The following is a 16,329-nucleotide window of genomic DNA, read 5'->3' as shown; positions in this document are numbered from 1 at the left end:
TATTTTTTTGTTTGTAAGTGCATTAAGTGGAATGTCAAAATAATGGCTAATTATTAGAGAAAACTGTATAGGATTTAAAAGAAACTGATGTTAAAAAGAACCCTTGTATTAAAAGGAAAATGAAATCTCCCAAATGCAATGAATCATTCTAAGTATTATTAATACTAAGAATTTAAATTAGTTTAATTCAAGCGTGCTCCTTTTCAAGAAAAAGCTAAAATTTATAAATATGTCTATAGTCACCAGGCTGCAGCAATGCTAATTCTATGGCCAGACTTTACAAATCCATTATGTCAGGTCTCTTGTTATAATCCATGATCACTAAAGCCATTTTGATTAATGTGGTGTGGTGCTAGGTTTACAGATGCTCTTGCTTTCCTGAACCAAATAACCCTGGGAAATGTGAAAGCGACATATAACATCTTGATAATTCTGGTGTAGAGTCAATCAGGGTTTACAGCAGTGTCATGGCTTTTGTCCTATACACCAGCAACAAGAAATGTTTGAGAATATTCCATTATTTCTTTTTTTCATTCAATTCTGTCTTCCGTGCCCTTAAAACAAATAAGAAGTCATGATGTTGAATAGATGAGGTTGTTTATGAACTAGAATTGTTTCTTCGTTTTACACTAGTGCTAAGATGGAAATCAATAGATAGAACCTTGCATTAGATTCCTCAGTCCCTTTTCATGTCCACAGTAATGCAGAATCCCCATTACAATTAAAAAACATTTTCTTTCAATTAAATATCAACTTTTAGTCCAAAGATTGACCATTTTTCCAAACCATTAACTTTATAGGAGATGACAGGGCTAATGGCTGTAGTTTTCAAGGCTTTGCTCTTAGTCTAATCTTTTTTTTACGATGTTTTAGGTTTTCTGACTTGAAACAATATGATACCTGTGTTAAAAAAGTTAATGCAAGTATATTGTACCAAAATGAAATATTAATAAGGTACACTACCCTAGTCTAGTAGTGTGTATTTCTAGAGTATGCTTATGACAGCTTTGATGAGTACCTGGTTTATTAAGTGAACTCTTAAATTCCCGTGCTGAGAAAATGGTTTATCTATCAGCGTACTTCAAAAACATAAAATGCTGTACAGAGCGTCTGAGAAGGAAGATTCAGACAGAAGGCTCTAGCTCTGCTTCACTTATATAGTGATAGAAAAGATTCCATGTGATTTGATTATTAACTTACAATATATGACTTAAAGCCATTAAAGCTATTTTCACCTTCACTTTTGTTTGTCCAATGTGAACTTGTTTATAGTTATAAGACAATCAGAGGACACTACAGTTATCTAGAGTTATTTTGAGTTATTTAGCATAGTTTAAGTTATATGTTTGCTGTGGAATAGATTTGTGCTTCAAAATATAAGCACTGGTTTAAAGAAAGTGCAACTGATCCTTATATTTCTGTACATGGAGGAAAACTTAATCCTGTGTCTTTTCTTGGACATACTTCAACTCTTAAGGCAAAAATACAGTTTATATTTTATGGAGCAGTTTTCTCTCTTGGCAAACAGGGAGTTAGATTACAGTTGTTCATGCATGCAAGATTAGTTTTGACTTCTTTTGGTAAAAGCAACAGCTTTTGGCTTAAGAAAAACTTAACAATGTGAAGACGCTTAAGAAGAAGTAATGACATGACTGAAAGGAAGCTGACAAAAGTTTAACAAAATGCCAGGTAATGAAGCAATTAAAAGGGTGACAAAACACTTCCAAAAATTTATAATTGTACTGCAAAACAGATGTTGACAGAAGCTGGTCTCCAAGTGAGGAACCCAGTAGATCACTAAAAGCATTTAATAGCAGTTCTTCGAAGGCACTGCTTTTATAAATGTCAGAGTGTAATAACACATGACAAAACTCGAGTGTATTTTGCCTGCAAAATTAATTATCATTCCATTGGTCCTAAATCGGTTTGAGTAGGAAGGATTTGACTTGAAAAGCTTAAATGAAAAGGTTTACAATTGAGCAGTCCAGCCAGCAGAGAAGTGTCCTTTAACCTGAATGCAGCCAATGCCTGCAAACATAGCACAGTCCGCAGCACGAAGATGGGTAATGTTTTCATCCATAGAGACAGGGAAAAAAAATCATGATAGAGAAGGCAGGTAGCTTTCCAACAGATGGTGTTTGCTGTTAAGGCAAGAGAGTGCATTTAAAAATCTACAAAGAAAAGTGACCAAGCATCACAAGAAGGATGACAGTACAAAACTGTAAAAAGAAGAAACTTAATGAATTACATGTAATAAATAATAAAACTTGCTGTGTTTTTTCATCTTCTATCTGGCAAGTGACACACAGTATTATGTTCTTCCATTCTTGGTGTGTTGTCCATTTCTTTTTTTGTTTTTGACTACGCAGCGTGGCTATAAAATTATGACCTCAGGATTCTTCTTCGAACTTGTCAGAATGTTGTTTCATTTGGTGACAGTGCCACCATCTCTCCAAACTAAGGCATCTGACATAATCAACCAAATGAACAGTGACAGCTAACATTTTGTATTTAAACTCCTGTCAATGTTTAAACATAAAAAGCTTGATGCAAAATAAATCAAACACCACTGATACGCAAGTGAAACATTTTGTTCGAACAATCCCTGACACACTCAGATTTAAAGCTGATCTTTCTTCAGCTTTTGAAATGTTGTAACTAAAAATGAATTTGAAATTCTTGTAGTGAAAATTGAATCGATAATTTGTAATGTATGCACTGCAAGTTAACAAGCGGATGTATAGCCATAAAAGAAAATTGTATGTATTGTGTATACTTGAAAAGAGAAATACACACCAGACAAATGGAAAGGATCCCTTACTGCGCTTTGTGTCATTCTGCGATCTTTACTTTGCTGTTTGTGGAGAGGTAACTGCATGTTTACACTCTGCAGTGTGTGTGTAAGTCACACAGCCTGCGCGCAGATCCAAGCGGTTTTTAAGATCGTCAGTCGACCACATCATTTATTCCATTTTGAAAACAAAAATCAATATACCTATAAAGTGACCCATAAATTAGAACTGGCTCACACAATGTTTGTTCAGTACTGCCTTTCTGAAGGCACCCTTTGCATTTTTTCTTCACCTCTCTGTTTGAACTGCAGTCACAGTAAGAGGCTCATTAGGGGACATTAGGGACTGGAGCTAACCAGAATTCCAGAGCTTGCTTTGCTCTTATTAATGCATAGTAGAGTAGAATGCATTTAAATATTTCATAGGCATTCAGTAATTTGTGTGTAATCGCCTTGTTAGCAGACCAGTAGAAGTAGAACAGGTCTGTGAAATGGTGTTAGTGATTGCTTGGGTAATTTACAGACCTCTGCCATCAGAAAGAGCATTATTGGTGACTAGAATGGAGCTGTGAAATAGAACTAGCAATAAGTTTAAAAAAAAACTTAATAAAGGTTTTGTAACAAGCATCTTCAGGGATAACAACCCACTTGGTCCTTTTGAAGCAGCTACAGTTTATGACATATGCAATATATCAAATGCATAAGATAGTATTATGGAGCATTCATATGAAAAGGGTATTTGCAACATTAGTTCCAACTTCCTGCGAGGGACATGATTAAATGATTAATGAAATGTCCTTTTGCATATGCATTTCGAAACAGCAATTAGGCACTGACTGAGAAAATCCACCAATCCTCTCATTTTTCAGCATTATCTCATTCTTGATTTATAAATCATAGAGAATTTTTAACAGCAATATGTAGTACCTGAGACAGTTATAAAAGCATAAAAGAGAATAATTTGGGTATAAAATAGTCATAAGTACATAAATTCATAATTTAATGTTAATACCGAGCCTATTTATTTAGTCACGTTGCGTTGTATTTATATCTGACACTATTTCTGTACTTTGATTGGCATAATTAAGTAGGGGGAATGAATAGGCACTACTATTTTACATATCACTGGTAAACAATAGCGAGGAAAGGGAGATGTGGCAGAGGTATGTATGTGTTTTTCAAGTTCTCAGTAATCCACTGGAGGCTGTTCTATAAATGATCATTGAAGGGCTGCAAGCTAGCCTATAATTACAGGAAAGAAAGTGGCAGCTCTGGCATTTCATAACTATGTGTCCTCGAAAAGTGCTTTGTGAGTTTGTCACCAATGATAATTTAGATAGAGGCTCATTACTGAACATCACAACACTTTAAAAACCTTTCGCCTTCATACAGGAGAATAAAGGACTATTTTAATGGCAAGGTTCTTTTGTGTTCTACTGAAAAATTCAATCAAGACAAAACCTCATTGACTATTATTGTAGTCTGCAGTCTCTGGTCTAATAAAAGCAGCATAGATAAATTGAATGGTTTTCTAAGACTCGAGCGTATCAATGCAAACACTCCACACTTTTTTCACTCTTTAAATATACAGTGATGGAGTATCACTAAAATGTAAACAAGTGTAAAAACCTTTCTTACCTAAGTGAGCTAATGCAAGACGATCAGAAGTGCCAGGCTGTTTGTCATGTGAATTCCCTTACTGTCTTGCACTTTCTTAGCATTTATCAGTGCTTTGATACGTACGCACACAAACATGGGAGACGGATGTGTGTTGTACCTCTTGTAGTTACTGACGGGACCACACGCTTAATTTTACTCTCGCATTTTAAGAGATAAAGGTAATAATATTAGTATAAATTCTTCAGGATAAAACTTGTTACCCTGTTACTTCTGTGAATACACTGTTTTTATTTCTCAGATGTAGATGTGTCACATTTCTTCAAAAATGAATTTAAATAGAGTAATTTAAAGCACTAAAGGGCATAATTGGCAGTGACACTTTGGAGCTGTAAAGATTTTTTTCCAACATTTTCGAAGAGTTTCAGGTTGAATTTTATAACAGAAAACAATCGTGTTTTAGAAAAATATTCTCTCCTTTTAAAACCGTCTGACTGAATTGTAGTGCTTATTAAGGGCAGGCTTCTAATAGCTCTGGCTGGAACTGAGCGAGGCACAGATGGGTTCTGTGTGTGTTGCTCCATGTAACTCTGCCAGTGCACCTCATCCTGACCTATAGAGCTTTGCTATTTTAGTCCTGGGCTGCTATGTAGAGAGACTGACAAAGAGTGTCGAGTTGTATTGAGGTTAATTGATACAGGTAAATGTCCACTAGAATCTTGGTTGAAACTATCTCTCTGCTCTCTCTAATGGGGTATTATCTTTTGCTTTTGCTTTGCAGAGTCAGAATCTGTTTGCAAAAAAAAAAAAAAAACAAAAAAAAAAAACAGTAGTAAAAACTTTGGGTTTTATTCCAGGGCATTCCTAGGGTATATAAATCCCTACCTCCTTTAAAACACGCTGCGCTGTTTCTTGTCAATAATACATTAATTCCAGTCTGCTTTACAATGCTTTGTGTAGTTCATAATTTGCCTTGTTACTTCCTAATACACTGCAAATATGATCAGGAGAAAATCCTGTTTCTTTCAACAACCGAATAAGCAGCAAAATAATGGAAGAGACAGTGTATGTGTTGCACAGCCTGCTTCACATTTTCAAACCAATAACTCATCCTTCAGGAACACTTTCCATTCCTCCAAAATATTTCTTCCCCTTACAGAAATAACCAGTGTTTTTCTCAATTGTAAATCAAGTTAACATGAGATTAGTAAAGGATGCAGACAAGATAGAAGACTGGGAATATGTTGATGAAGTATGAATGCTGACCAGCACAACTTTCACATAACTTAAAAGGCATGGCAAGAAACAACAACAAAAAAATACCCAACACAACACTTGGGAATGGTTCCCAGCCTTCTGGAAGAAAGAATGTGTGTCTGTTTTGGCAGATTGCAATATACTGGACCCTAAAACTACTGCAACTTTATACAGAGGAAAGTTATGTTAGAGGATTTTAAAAATGCATTAAATCTTGCTTTTCTATCCCTACATTGCCTGTACGTGCATGAGAAATAAGCCCACTTCAGAGGAAATAAATAAATAAATAAATAGACTCAGAGAAATATAACACTGAGAACAATTTTTACACTCTTAATGTTTCCATAAAATAACTTTTCTCCAAAATGCACAGCAGAAGCAGCCACGTGATGTGAAAGTATGGCATAAGGAGTGCGTATCTCTTCCCACTTTCTGAAGATGACTGTGTCAACTCTCAAGGAACAGACTACAGTCTGCAGAGCTACCATGTAATCAGAGTGAAATTGCACTGCACCAGACTCTCTGCTCCTGCACTGCATCCTGCTGTTACGTTTAAAGTTCCTCAGGGCAAGGACTGTGTCTGTGTCTATTTTGTAAGGTGTTATGCAAACATACGGTGTTGCAATAACTAATAAATAATCATGAGAAGGCAGTAACCTCAGACTCAGGCCAGGAGCTCCTTCACCATTGCTTATTGCGATGTGTTCTGTGCACACACGCGTGTGGAAACACGGTGATGTGCTCTGCTGATAGTGGTGATGATACGTAGGTAAAATCTGTCTCCAGTTGTCTTTCTGACAACTGTATATCCAATTAACTGAAAACACAGAGCAGTTGTGTTAGTACGCCACACACTGCCATGTGTAACTGAGGGAGTAGAATTATTTTGAATCAGAAATTCAGAACACAGGTGAAAGGTACATTCTGAACAGTTACCTTATGTTTGCACCAGTTGTGCAGTTTTGCATCCATGGGGTAATGAGGTAGTGAGGTGAGTTCCACTGAAAATAAAGAAACTGTAGGTTTTATGACACACAAAGTGGAGGTGCATTGTTCTTGGTGATGCTTTAACATAAGTTGCCAAGCAGACATGCTAGTAAATAACTTTATAATAAAAGAATAAGCAAAACATTTCCTAATTACTTGCATCTTCCCCAGCTGCCTCTCTTGCAAGGGTAACAGTCTTAATAAGCTGACAGTCTTATTTTGCTCCCCCATGGTCCCCATCCTTGTCCCCTAAACCCTGATGCCATTCTTTGAATTGAAGATACAAATCATAGAAAAAAGTAAGATATCTGGCCACCCTATTTTTTTTCACTTATTCTGAGAAACACAATTGATCGACAATTAAGTAACTTCTATATTCATACTGCTATGAATAATTCTGCTAAAAAAGGAAAAGGGGGAAGTTTGAAGGTGGCTCCAAAAGTAATGCTTCCTATGTTATATCAGCCCACAACATCAGATGTGGTGGTACAGCAGTAGATTCTGAACCTTCCTGCCAATATTCCCTTACATGAAGTTACCATGTGACAGATGGCAGCAGAGGGGCAGTCTGACAAAGTGGTGTCTGACATGGAAGTGTGTATGGAGCAGAGGTGTGTCATTGAATTCCTCCATTCCTTACTGCAGCAGTGACAGTGGGTCACCTGTGCTGGTGCAGATTATTACAAGTGTGGCATGCAGGCTCTTGTTCATTGCTGGCAAAAATGGAAAGCTAATGATGCTATGTTCAAAAATAGAGTTTGTAGCCAAGAATTCGTTTTATTGAGTACTGCAGTTGTGCTCTTTGTAGCTTTTGTCATTTCAATGGAAATAAATAGAAGACTTTACTTTTGGAGCAACTTACATGTACTTCTTCATGGTACAAATCACATATAGTTCCTGTAGCTTCAAGATCATTGGTGAACCCACAAAACCTACCTCTTCTTGCAAACTGAAGTAGCCAGTAAATCCACATTCAAAAGTAGAACTCCTTTGCTCCCATTTATTCTTCAGCCTGATCCTTAAGTTTTCTCACAGGAGAGCAGCAAACCCACTCTTAAAGCTCCATAAGGGGTTTCTTTGATCCTGGAAGAAAAAGAACAGAAATCACCATTGTTAAGGAAAAAAAAAAAAAAAAAAAAGCAACAAAACACAAGACTGAGTGAGCTCTGTAAAGTATATACCCCATCGAATCCTATGAGAAACAGCTATTCAGGTGTGGGCTGTACTTTATATACAGATACCCACCCCCCGTTGTTCTCCTTCCCTGCTGCAGTGTAGGGTTTTTTGCTAAGCTGTCACAGTTGTGTAGCCTGAGTCTCCCCCAGGAGGTTTGCTGTGTGTGTAGAAGGTGTGTAGTTGTTCCTTCACATGCCTTTACATTGTGCACTGTTCTTCAGACAGTGGATAACTGCCATCATCTTCACAGGCTCTTTCCGGAACCTGCAGTGAAAGTCAGTGATGTTCCCCTATGGTCTCTGTCATTCCTGGCGCTGTTCTTGGGAGGGGAAAGAACATTCTGTTGTTGCTTATGTGATGATGATGGAAGAAGATCAGATGGAAAAATCTAAACAATTCTACATTAATTAACAGTAGTTCAAGCAGCATAAAAGCAATTATATCTTTTGAAGAATCATTTATAGTGTGGCTGTTCATCTGCACCAGTTACAGCTCAGTGAAGACCAAATGCTGACAACCAGTTATGTCGGCTTTTAGATGGCTTCTGTGATCTGGGAGGTAGGAACTGGGCATCTGGCAGTCATCACGGACAAAGTTTGTGCAACTAAATGAAATAATCAGTTTTGTTACTTTGTATTGTTGTATCTAAGGCATGCTCTAACTAGATCTTTTTGCATAACTCCCATTGAAACTAATGGAAGCCATATGCACAGGAGAGAAAAATGGGCTCATAAAGAAATTTTCCTGATCTTAACACTGTCTTATTAGTGTTCTCTTTCTTCCCTAGGCACCTTAACAATGAACATGCGTTGGATGACAGAAGCACTGCTCAGTGTCGGGTGCAAATGCAAGTGGTTCAGCAGTTAGAAATACAGGTTTGTTACACGAGTGTATCATCCTATTACTTATTTACTATTAATCTAGACTAAGTTGAAAACATTTGCCTTAATAATTGTGGCTTAAAGCTGTATGTTTCTTGCATGAAATTTGTTGATATTCATGAATGAGCTTTTTTTTTTTTTTACTTTAAGATTTTTTTCACCTTATAAATTATGCAATAATTATCTAACATCAGCATTGTCTACAGTATTTTGCTTGAACTAAGACCCTAATGCCATTTATCACAAGCACAAAATCCTGTCCCTGCAGCAGGGACTGGATCCGAGTTCTCTTCTCTCTTTGAAATGCTCGCTCAGGACCCCTTCTGCCCCTTCAGACCCAGTGCATGTCTGTGCTGTGCTGCTGGACAGAGGAGCAGCAGAGCTCCTTGCCCAATGGAGGCCATTTTTCTGGAAGCAGATGGAAAATGTCAGACCCACTCAAGGAGTTCTCCTGGGAGTTTTGTCCCCAAGCAGCCTCATAGAATCACCCAGATCACAGAATCACAGAATCACCTGGATTGGAAGGGACCTCAAGAATCATGAAGTTCCAACCCCCCTACCTGGCAGGGCCACCAAACTTCCACAGTTACTAGATCAGGTTGCCCAGGGCCCCATCCAACTTGGCCTTGAACGCCTCCAGGGACGGGGCATCCACTACTGTGGCATTCAGGTGACCTGATCAACCTTCAACCATTAGAGCTCACTGAGTATATGTGATGTTCCATCTACCTTTCTGAAGAAGCACCAAGTACTTTGTGTGGTCTCCCAGTAACTGAAACAACACTTACCTGGTGCTGAGGCATGGCACCCCAGAATGACTGTGCAGGATGCTCGTATCGTGTGGTTCTGTGGAGGAGGGCATTCCTCAGGACTCCATCCCCTCATGGAAGAGTGCAGGGGAGACTAAGGGATGCAGGGAAGAGCTGAGATTGTTCTTCCAGTTTGTGGAGATACCTGGGAAAAAAGGACAAATGCCTTTTTTGCCTTGTAGTGTGTATTGCCTCACTGTTTTTATGCATGTGGGAATACTTGTTCTCCTTTCAGCAAAGGCCAACTATTAGATTCTCTCATGTTTTGATACTGGAAACCCAGTGCAATGAGGGGAAAGTGAAACAATGTCATTTACTGTCATTTGCCTTGAAGTGGAAGTTTCTAAGATTTATGGGACAATGTTTACTTAATTTTCTGTTATGAATTTACGTCATGGCAAATAGCCTATCTCCAAAACATCACACTCATAGTATTAAGCCAAAGGAGAAACCTTTTTCCCACCTTCTGCCTCAAGTACTCTTTTAATTGAAGTTCGCTGACCAAATTTTAGCCCATGCACCCAGAATATCTGCAGTTAGGCAGATAGCTTCCCATGGCTTTGAATTACTTACAGGCTGGTTTGCTTCATCCAATCTCAGTCTACAGGTGTACCTCTTGAGCTGAATTCATGCAGGAAAGTATTTTAGAAGTCTGGAAAGAGTCAGTGTTAAACACCAAGTGATTCAAGTTTCAATTTAATGCTGTAATTGGTTCACATATATCCAAAGCCAGCATCACTAGAATACAACTTCTAGCATTTTCTCTTCGTTTGAAAAAAATGATTCTTTTTATGTTGTACGATACATTTTCCTCTTTTATGTTCCAGTACGAGTAACATATTGTAAACATTTCTTCCCATTTCTCTTTTTATTATTCTTATTTAATAATTGGAGTCTCAAAGTACAATCATCCGTGTAGTATAGGGGGAGAAAACAATATCGGTTAGGAAAAGGTGCAGGTTTAAGTAATGTGATGTCTTCTAAAGGCAGTGTAACGGCTCCTGAAGAACTGTTTACCGTTTCGAAAGGGTATGCTGTAATGTAACAGCACAACTGAAGGTTTAGCTTGCAGTGTGACCAATTATGCCATTTTTTGCTTTGTCTGACTGATAGTGAAGTCGGGTCCATCAGTTGTAATGAGACTCAGCACAGTGTAGATGCGGACTCGGTGGCAGAGTTCAGTGTTTCACACTGCCTGGTCTCTGTCACTCTATTGAATTAGATTGATGATGGCAGATTGCAGGGGGCACTAACTGGACCTCAGTGGGAAAGGATGAAGTGTGGAGACAATCCTGGCAGGCTCTGTGCTTTGAGGACCCTTCACCCCTTCACAGCTGCTGGCACTAGTCCATAGCTAACAGTGTCCACAGGACTTTAAAGAGACACTTTGGGCCTTCTAATTTATGGTCTTACTAACTTGTTACTGTCGAGGCAACTGTGACCTCAATTCTCTTATTGACAAAAAGATGAAGTGTTATTTGTTTTCTCTGACCTTTTAGCATATGAAAGGCTGTAAAAGTTGTGGCTTTTTTTTTTTTTTTTTTTAAGTCCCAAAGTTGCATTTCCTCCCAGCTAAGTTTCTACTGACACAGACTTTTATATGCAGGAATCATTACACTGAGACAAGGCTCAATGATAAGATGTATCGCTGCAATAAAATAGCCGAATCAGTCATTTCTAAAATGTTTCTGATCTCACTCTTTCTTAACAGCTTTCTAAAGAACGTGAACGTCTTCAAGCAATGATGACCCACTTGCACATGCGACCCTCGGAGCCCAAGCCATCTCCAAAACCTGTAAGTGCATATTGCTTTATAAACAGTAAATAGGTCTACGAATGTAGCAGACTAAGAAAATGAACAATTTAGTGACAGTTGGAAAACAATGAGTGTGATGAAAAATACGGCAATAAAATGAAAGTAAAATGCAATAGCTTGTCAAATTGTATGTTTCTTTAAAAGTAATGCTATCTTTCACAAAATCTATCCAATCTACGCCATAGGTGACACTAAACAAAGTACACCTATAAGTGTCCAAATCATTGCCTTGAGACTGAAACCAGAGAGAGTATCTTTTTTGTGTGTGTGATAGATTCACACATATTAGAAGGAAACTCACTTTGATAGATATGAAGTCCACTGAAATTGGTGGCAATAAAAAGTAAATGAGAAAAGAAAAGAACCCAAGTACCTAGAAAATTTCTTAAATTACTTACTAGGGACACCAATAAACAATTTGTTATTCTTAAACAAACAAAGGAACATTCTATCATATCCAGCATATATAATGATTTTTAAACACACTTATCGCTTAATTTCTGCCAAGAGTGTATCATTAAGCATCTTGTGTGGTGATGTAGGGACACTGGGAAGTCACAACTGGTCATGGCCGTTCCAGGGCAGTGTTCCAGGCCCAGCCATGTGGCCAGAGCTGCAGTCAGAGCTAGTCTTCATTATACCCAAAGTGGATTTGGAAGTATTGTCTGATGCGGGTCCAGTTCTATACTGCTGGGGTGTCAGGTGTCACAGGACTGGCATGCAGAGATACACTGGGCTTATAATGCAAACTGTGTGATATGTTAACTGTTCATTAATGTTAGCCGTGACAGCAACCTCAGTATGTTCAAGTTCTCACAAATATGAAAAGGATACGCTAGCACTTGAAGATGAAATGCTGGGTATCGATGAAAATCTGTGTCCATCAAAGTCAGGAAATGTAGGCAGAGAAAACACAATCTGTTTTAAAGAGCACACTTAGATATCATGCCCAGTTAGTGTTTACGTAAAAGGACAGCATACTCTGTCTCTTGTGTTTCCAGCTCCACGTACTTCAAAGAAAATCTTTGAGGACCCACTTTATAATCTGATGATGAATGAAGAAAGTGTTAGCATTTCCTTAACCCCTACCTTTGAGAGAGAGAATTTAGATGCATCATTTTTACTTTTGTTAGTATAACTAAATTTGAATTTTTTGTAGAAGGAAAAGGTGCTTGGAAACTTTAGTTTTATAGTGTGTGGCTTGTATCTGAATAGAGCAATCTGAGGGTTTTTTCCATTTCCATGCATTGTGAAGTTCTCCTGGCACACAGACTCAAGCAATTGCACTCAATTCGCGTTGTGTTCAAAATGCTGCTGAACTGTGTGGGAAAAGGTTTTCAGAACACATTTCTGCTGTTTAATTATTTTAACCCCAGATGATCTGTAGTCTATCAAAATTTTGAGAATATTGTTTCTTTACAGTTTTAAGCGACTGCCTCATTTCAATAAGATTATTTTTCTCATTCCTTCCTATAGTATAATGTAGATAATCACGAGACAGAATAATTGTCTCATAAATCCATCAGGAATCTGCAGCTTGTTCTTTTCCAATTAATTATTCAATCAGTAAATTTTTTAAAACTCCAGCAGCATGGTTACATCTACACTAATAAAGAATTTTCAGCCTATAATCCAAAACAGAACCTGAATGAATAATGTAATTGAAGTATTACATTACATAAACCACACATGAAAGAATTGCTAATTGCGTTTGATGGTGGGCAATTAATACAGAATCTTAGATGAGCGATTTAAAATGAAACCACAGTTTAAAGTTCCCTTTGGAACTAGAGATATCTGAAGTGGTGAGCTGCACTACTGGCCTCAAATTGGTTTGAAAGAAGAGTGGTCAATACAACTCCCCCCCAAGCCCCCCAACCCCCCCCAAAATTTATACACTGTACAAAAGAAGCTTCAAAATTGATATGATAGTAGAGATTTATGGTCTCATGTGCAGTGGCTCAGTTGAGACGGCCCACACATTTGATAAATATTAATAGCATGAATTTATTACCAAGGAGAAATGAGCTCTGTTGGTTCATCACTGCACCCTTAACAGCTATCAGTACATGAACACAAGGTGCAACCGCACTGTCTATTATATGACCCCATTTACTCTCTGAATGGTACTTCATTAAATGGTACCTTTTGGCCATGCTATGGATGGATGAAAATCAAAGTTATCAAGGCTGCGAGTCCTGAATAATGAGTTTCACCCAACCTTGAATATATTCAGATGAGCTGAGGTGGCTAAGTGCTCATCCTAGGTTTTACATGCTTTTCTTTAGTTAATAATAAATTCTATTTTATCAGTTCATGATTGCATGCCTACAAACATGTCATGCTTATTATTGCAGGCTAGGAGAATAAGTTACCGTAACATTGTAAACATAGTAGTTTGAATCTGCACAGATGGAGAATTTCTGCACCTTTTGTAATTTTTAACGTGTCTATAACTATATAGTGGCTACTGTGTTTTGGCCGCACGTTACCACTGTACCTGAAGTTGTACTGTTTTATGCTTTATCATGTTGTATTTTCTTGTAAGCAAATAGATGGGATAAAGCCTCTTTCAATGAAATGCTGTGGAAGTAAACCTCCCCCCTCCCCCCCCCCCGCCCCCCGCCCCCCAATTTGCATGCTTGCTTGCAAGAGAAAATCAAATACACAATTAAAAGCTTTGATATTTAAAAACAAAGGTTAACAATCCATACGTAAGAAAAGTGTATGCCACTTAAATCTCCCTTCATTTCTCAGACTCTTCAAAAACACTTTTTGCTATGGACAAGCTTAAACTCTTAGCTTCGTGAAGGTATTAAATAAGGCATTTGGTAGCATTATCTGAGCTTTTTTTATGTACGTAACAAAGAATTCCCAGTCCAGTCTGCTGGCTTAGAGTACGAGCAGAAGAACAGTCTGTGGTTTATTGGGAACAGATGCACTTGGGGATGCCTTCAGGGTGCCAGTCGTTATTATTAGACTGCTAATGTGCTTCTTCTGGCTGCTGCCCAAGAAAGAAGAACAATTAGCTGGCATATGTTAATTTTTGTTTCCCTAACAAATCTCTCTACTGACTAAATGTGTAAAACAAATCCACAAAGAAAGATCAATCAATGCTGTACACATCATTTTCTCCCCATTAAAAAGTGGTTTATCTTAAGAAGTGTATTTGGGATTTGAAAAGGCAGGTGTTACTAAATTATACACAAAACCCAAATTTCCTGTGTTTAGCCACTTGCAGTTACTCCATTCAGCTGAAGAACAATTAATATTGGTTTTCTAGCTCAGCTCTATAAATTACTGTATAAAGTGAAAAGACTACAGATTACCCCTTATGAGTATCATTTAAGTATATGGCAGCAATCTTTTTATGTGCTGCCCTGAGTATAAATTCTGCTAATTGGATGCTATTTATGACAAAAGATGTATGGTAAATATGACAGAGGTAATACGAGTTTTTGATAATGAGGAACAGGGCCTTACTGAGGGGAGTAATGAAGGGCACACTGTTAAACAGCTTGCATACATTCTCACCTTTTTTTCCTTTTTTCTACCCTGACACCCACTTTCCAGAGTACATCAGCAATAAGTGACACTGTAATCATAAATTGAAAATGATACTTCCAGAGGAATTGGCAAACTTGACATTTCATTATATTTGTTAACACATGCCACAAATGATTGTTAGTGAGGAAATTCCATTTCCCTCTCTCCATCTCCAATCAGATTTAATTTGAAAATTTTCAGCCTCCTCCGGCTAATTTGCAATTAAGACAATTTTGTTTGAATATGTAGTAATGTCATTACCATTCCACCAAATTAGCAAGGAGACTAAAGGTCAGTGTAAAATTTTCCAGCTGGCTGGATCCTCTCAGCTGAGATTTGGGACTGGGGGAAAAAAAAAAAAAAGGAAAAAAAAAGCCACTCCGGCAGCATCAGAATAGCAACTTATTTTAAGTTGTGTTGGTGTGAACATTAACATCTTTTATGACATTTATTGTTGTTATTGTTGTTTTCAGCAGGAGCTGGATCTGTTTTACAACAGACCTAAATAATCACCGGCTAGTTTCTGTTGCAGGCAAACATACTTTCTGTGAAGTCTGGTAGTACTAGAAGGAGTTAGTCCTAAGTAACATTGCAGCAGATTATTAGATAACCTCTAACAGCATCCTCTAATTAGAGTTCTTATGATACAATTTTATCTGGTAATTAGCTGAGATTGGCTGCTTCCTTTTGCAGCTTATTAGTGGCAACACAGCTGTAGAAGTGAATCCACTCTCATTTGTCAAACCTTTTTAACTCTCTCTCTCCTTTTTCTCCTTTTTTTTTTTTTTTTTTTCCCTTTTCTTTCCTTTTGGGTTTGTACAGCTAAATTTGGTGTCTAGTGTCACCATGTCTAAGAACATGTTGGAGACATCCCCACAGAGCTTACCTCAAACTCCCACGACCCCGACGGCCCCAGTCACCCCAATTACCCAGGGACCCTCCGTAATCACCCCAGCCAGTGTACCCAATGTGGGAGCCATTCGAAGACGACATTCAGACAAATACAACATTCCCATGTCATCAGGTAGGGTGCTTGACTTTGGTACTCCTGTTTTGTTTTGTCACAAAATTTACGCTAAAACTTAAAATACCGTAGACGCAAATTGTGGATGTCAAAGAAGCGCTGACCACTGCTGACTTTGAAAGGCTCTGCTTTTCATCTCTAATTCCTTCTGCCAATGTTTAAAACAACCAAAAAAAAAAGGGGGGGGAAAAAAAAAGAAAAGAAAAAAAAAAAAAGAAAGAAAAGAAAACTGAAGGGAAAACAAGGTCTGAAACTGTTTTCTCTTAGTGTAAGATATTAATATATGAAAAGGTTTGGTATTAGTGACAACATATACTGCTTTAGCTGTCATCAGGCTGTGCTAACCATATTTAATTCTGCATACGTGCATTAGTCTCCCATTTCTCTGCTAGCCAGAGAAAAATTTCACAAAGGAATATTTTACG

At 37.8% G+C, this 16,329-nt stretch overlaps 1 protein-coding gene across 1 annotated transcript in view; it reads left to right on the top strand.

Moving 5' to 3' along the window:
- Positions 1-16,329, top strand: part of FOXP2 (forkhead box P2) — a 329,056-nt gene that overhangs the window by 281,626 nt on the left and 31,101 nt on the right. The window contains 3 exon segments of the mRNA XM_032442956.1: positions 8,616-8,703; positions 11,230-11,313; positions 15,703-15,904. Coding sequence (XP_032298847.1) covers positions 8,616-8,703; positions 11,230-11,313; positions 15,703-15,904 — 374 coding nt within the window.

The sequence above is a fragment of the Coturnix japonica genome, chromosome 1 (assembly GCF_001577835.2).
Source record: "Coturnix japonica isolate 7356 chromosome 1, Coturnix japonica 2.1, whole genome shotgun sequence".
NCBI classification, from domain to species: Eukaryota; Metazoa; Chordata; class Aves; order Galliformes; family Phasianidae; genus Coturnix; species Coturnix japonica.
The sequence above is the reverse complement of the archived record's forward strand: the minus strand, read 5'-3'. Positions and strand labels throughout refer to the sequence as shown.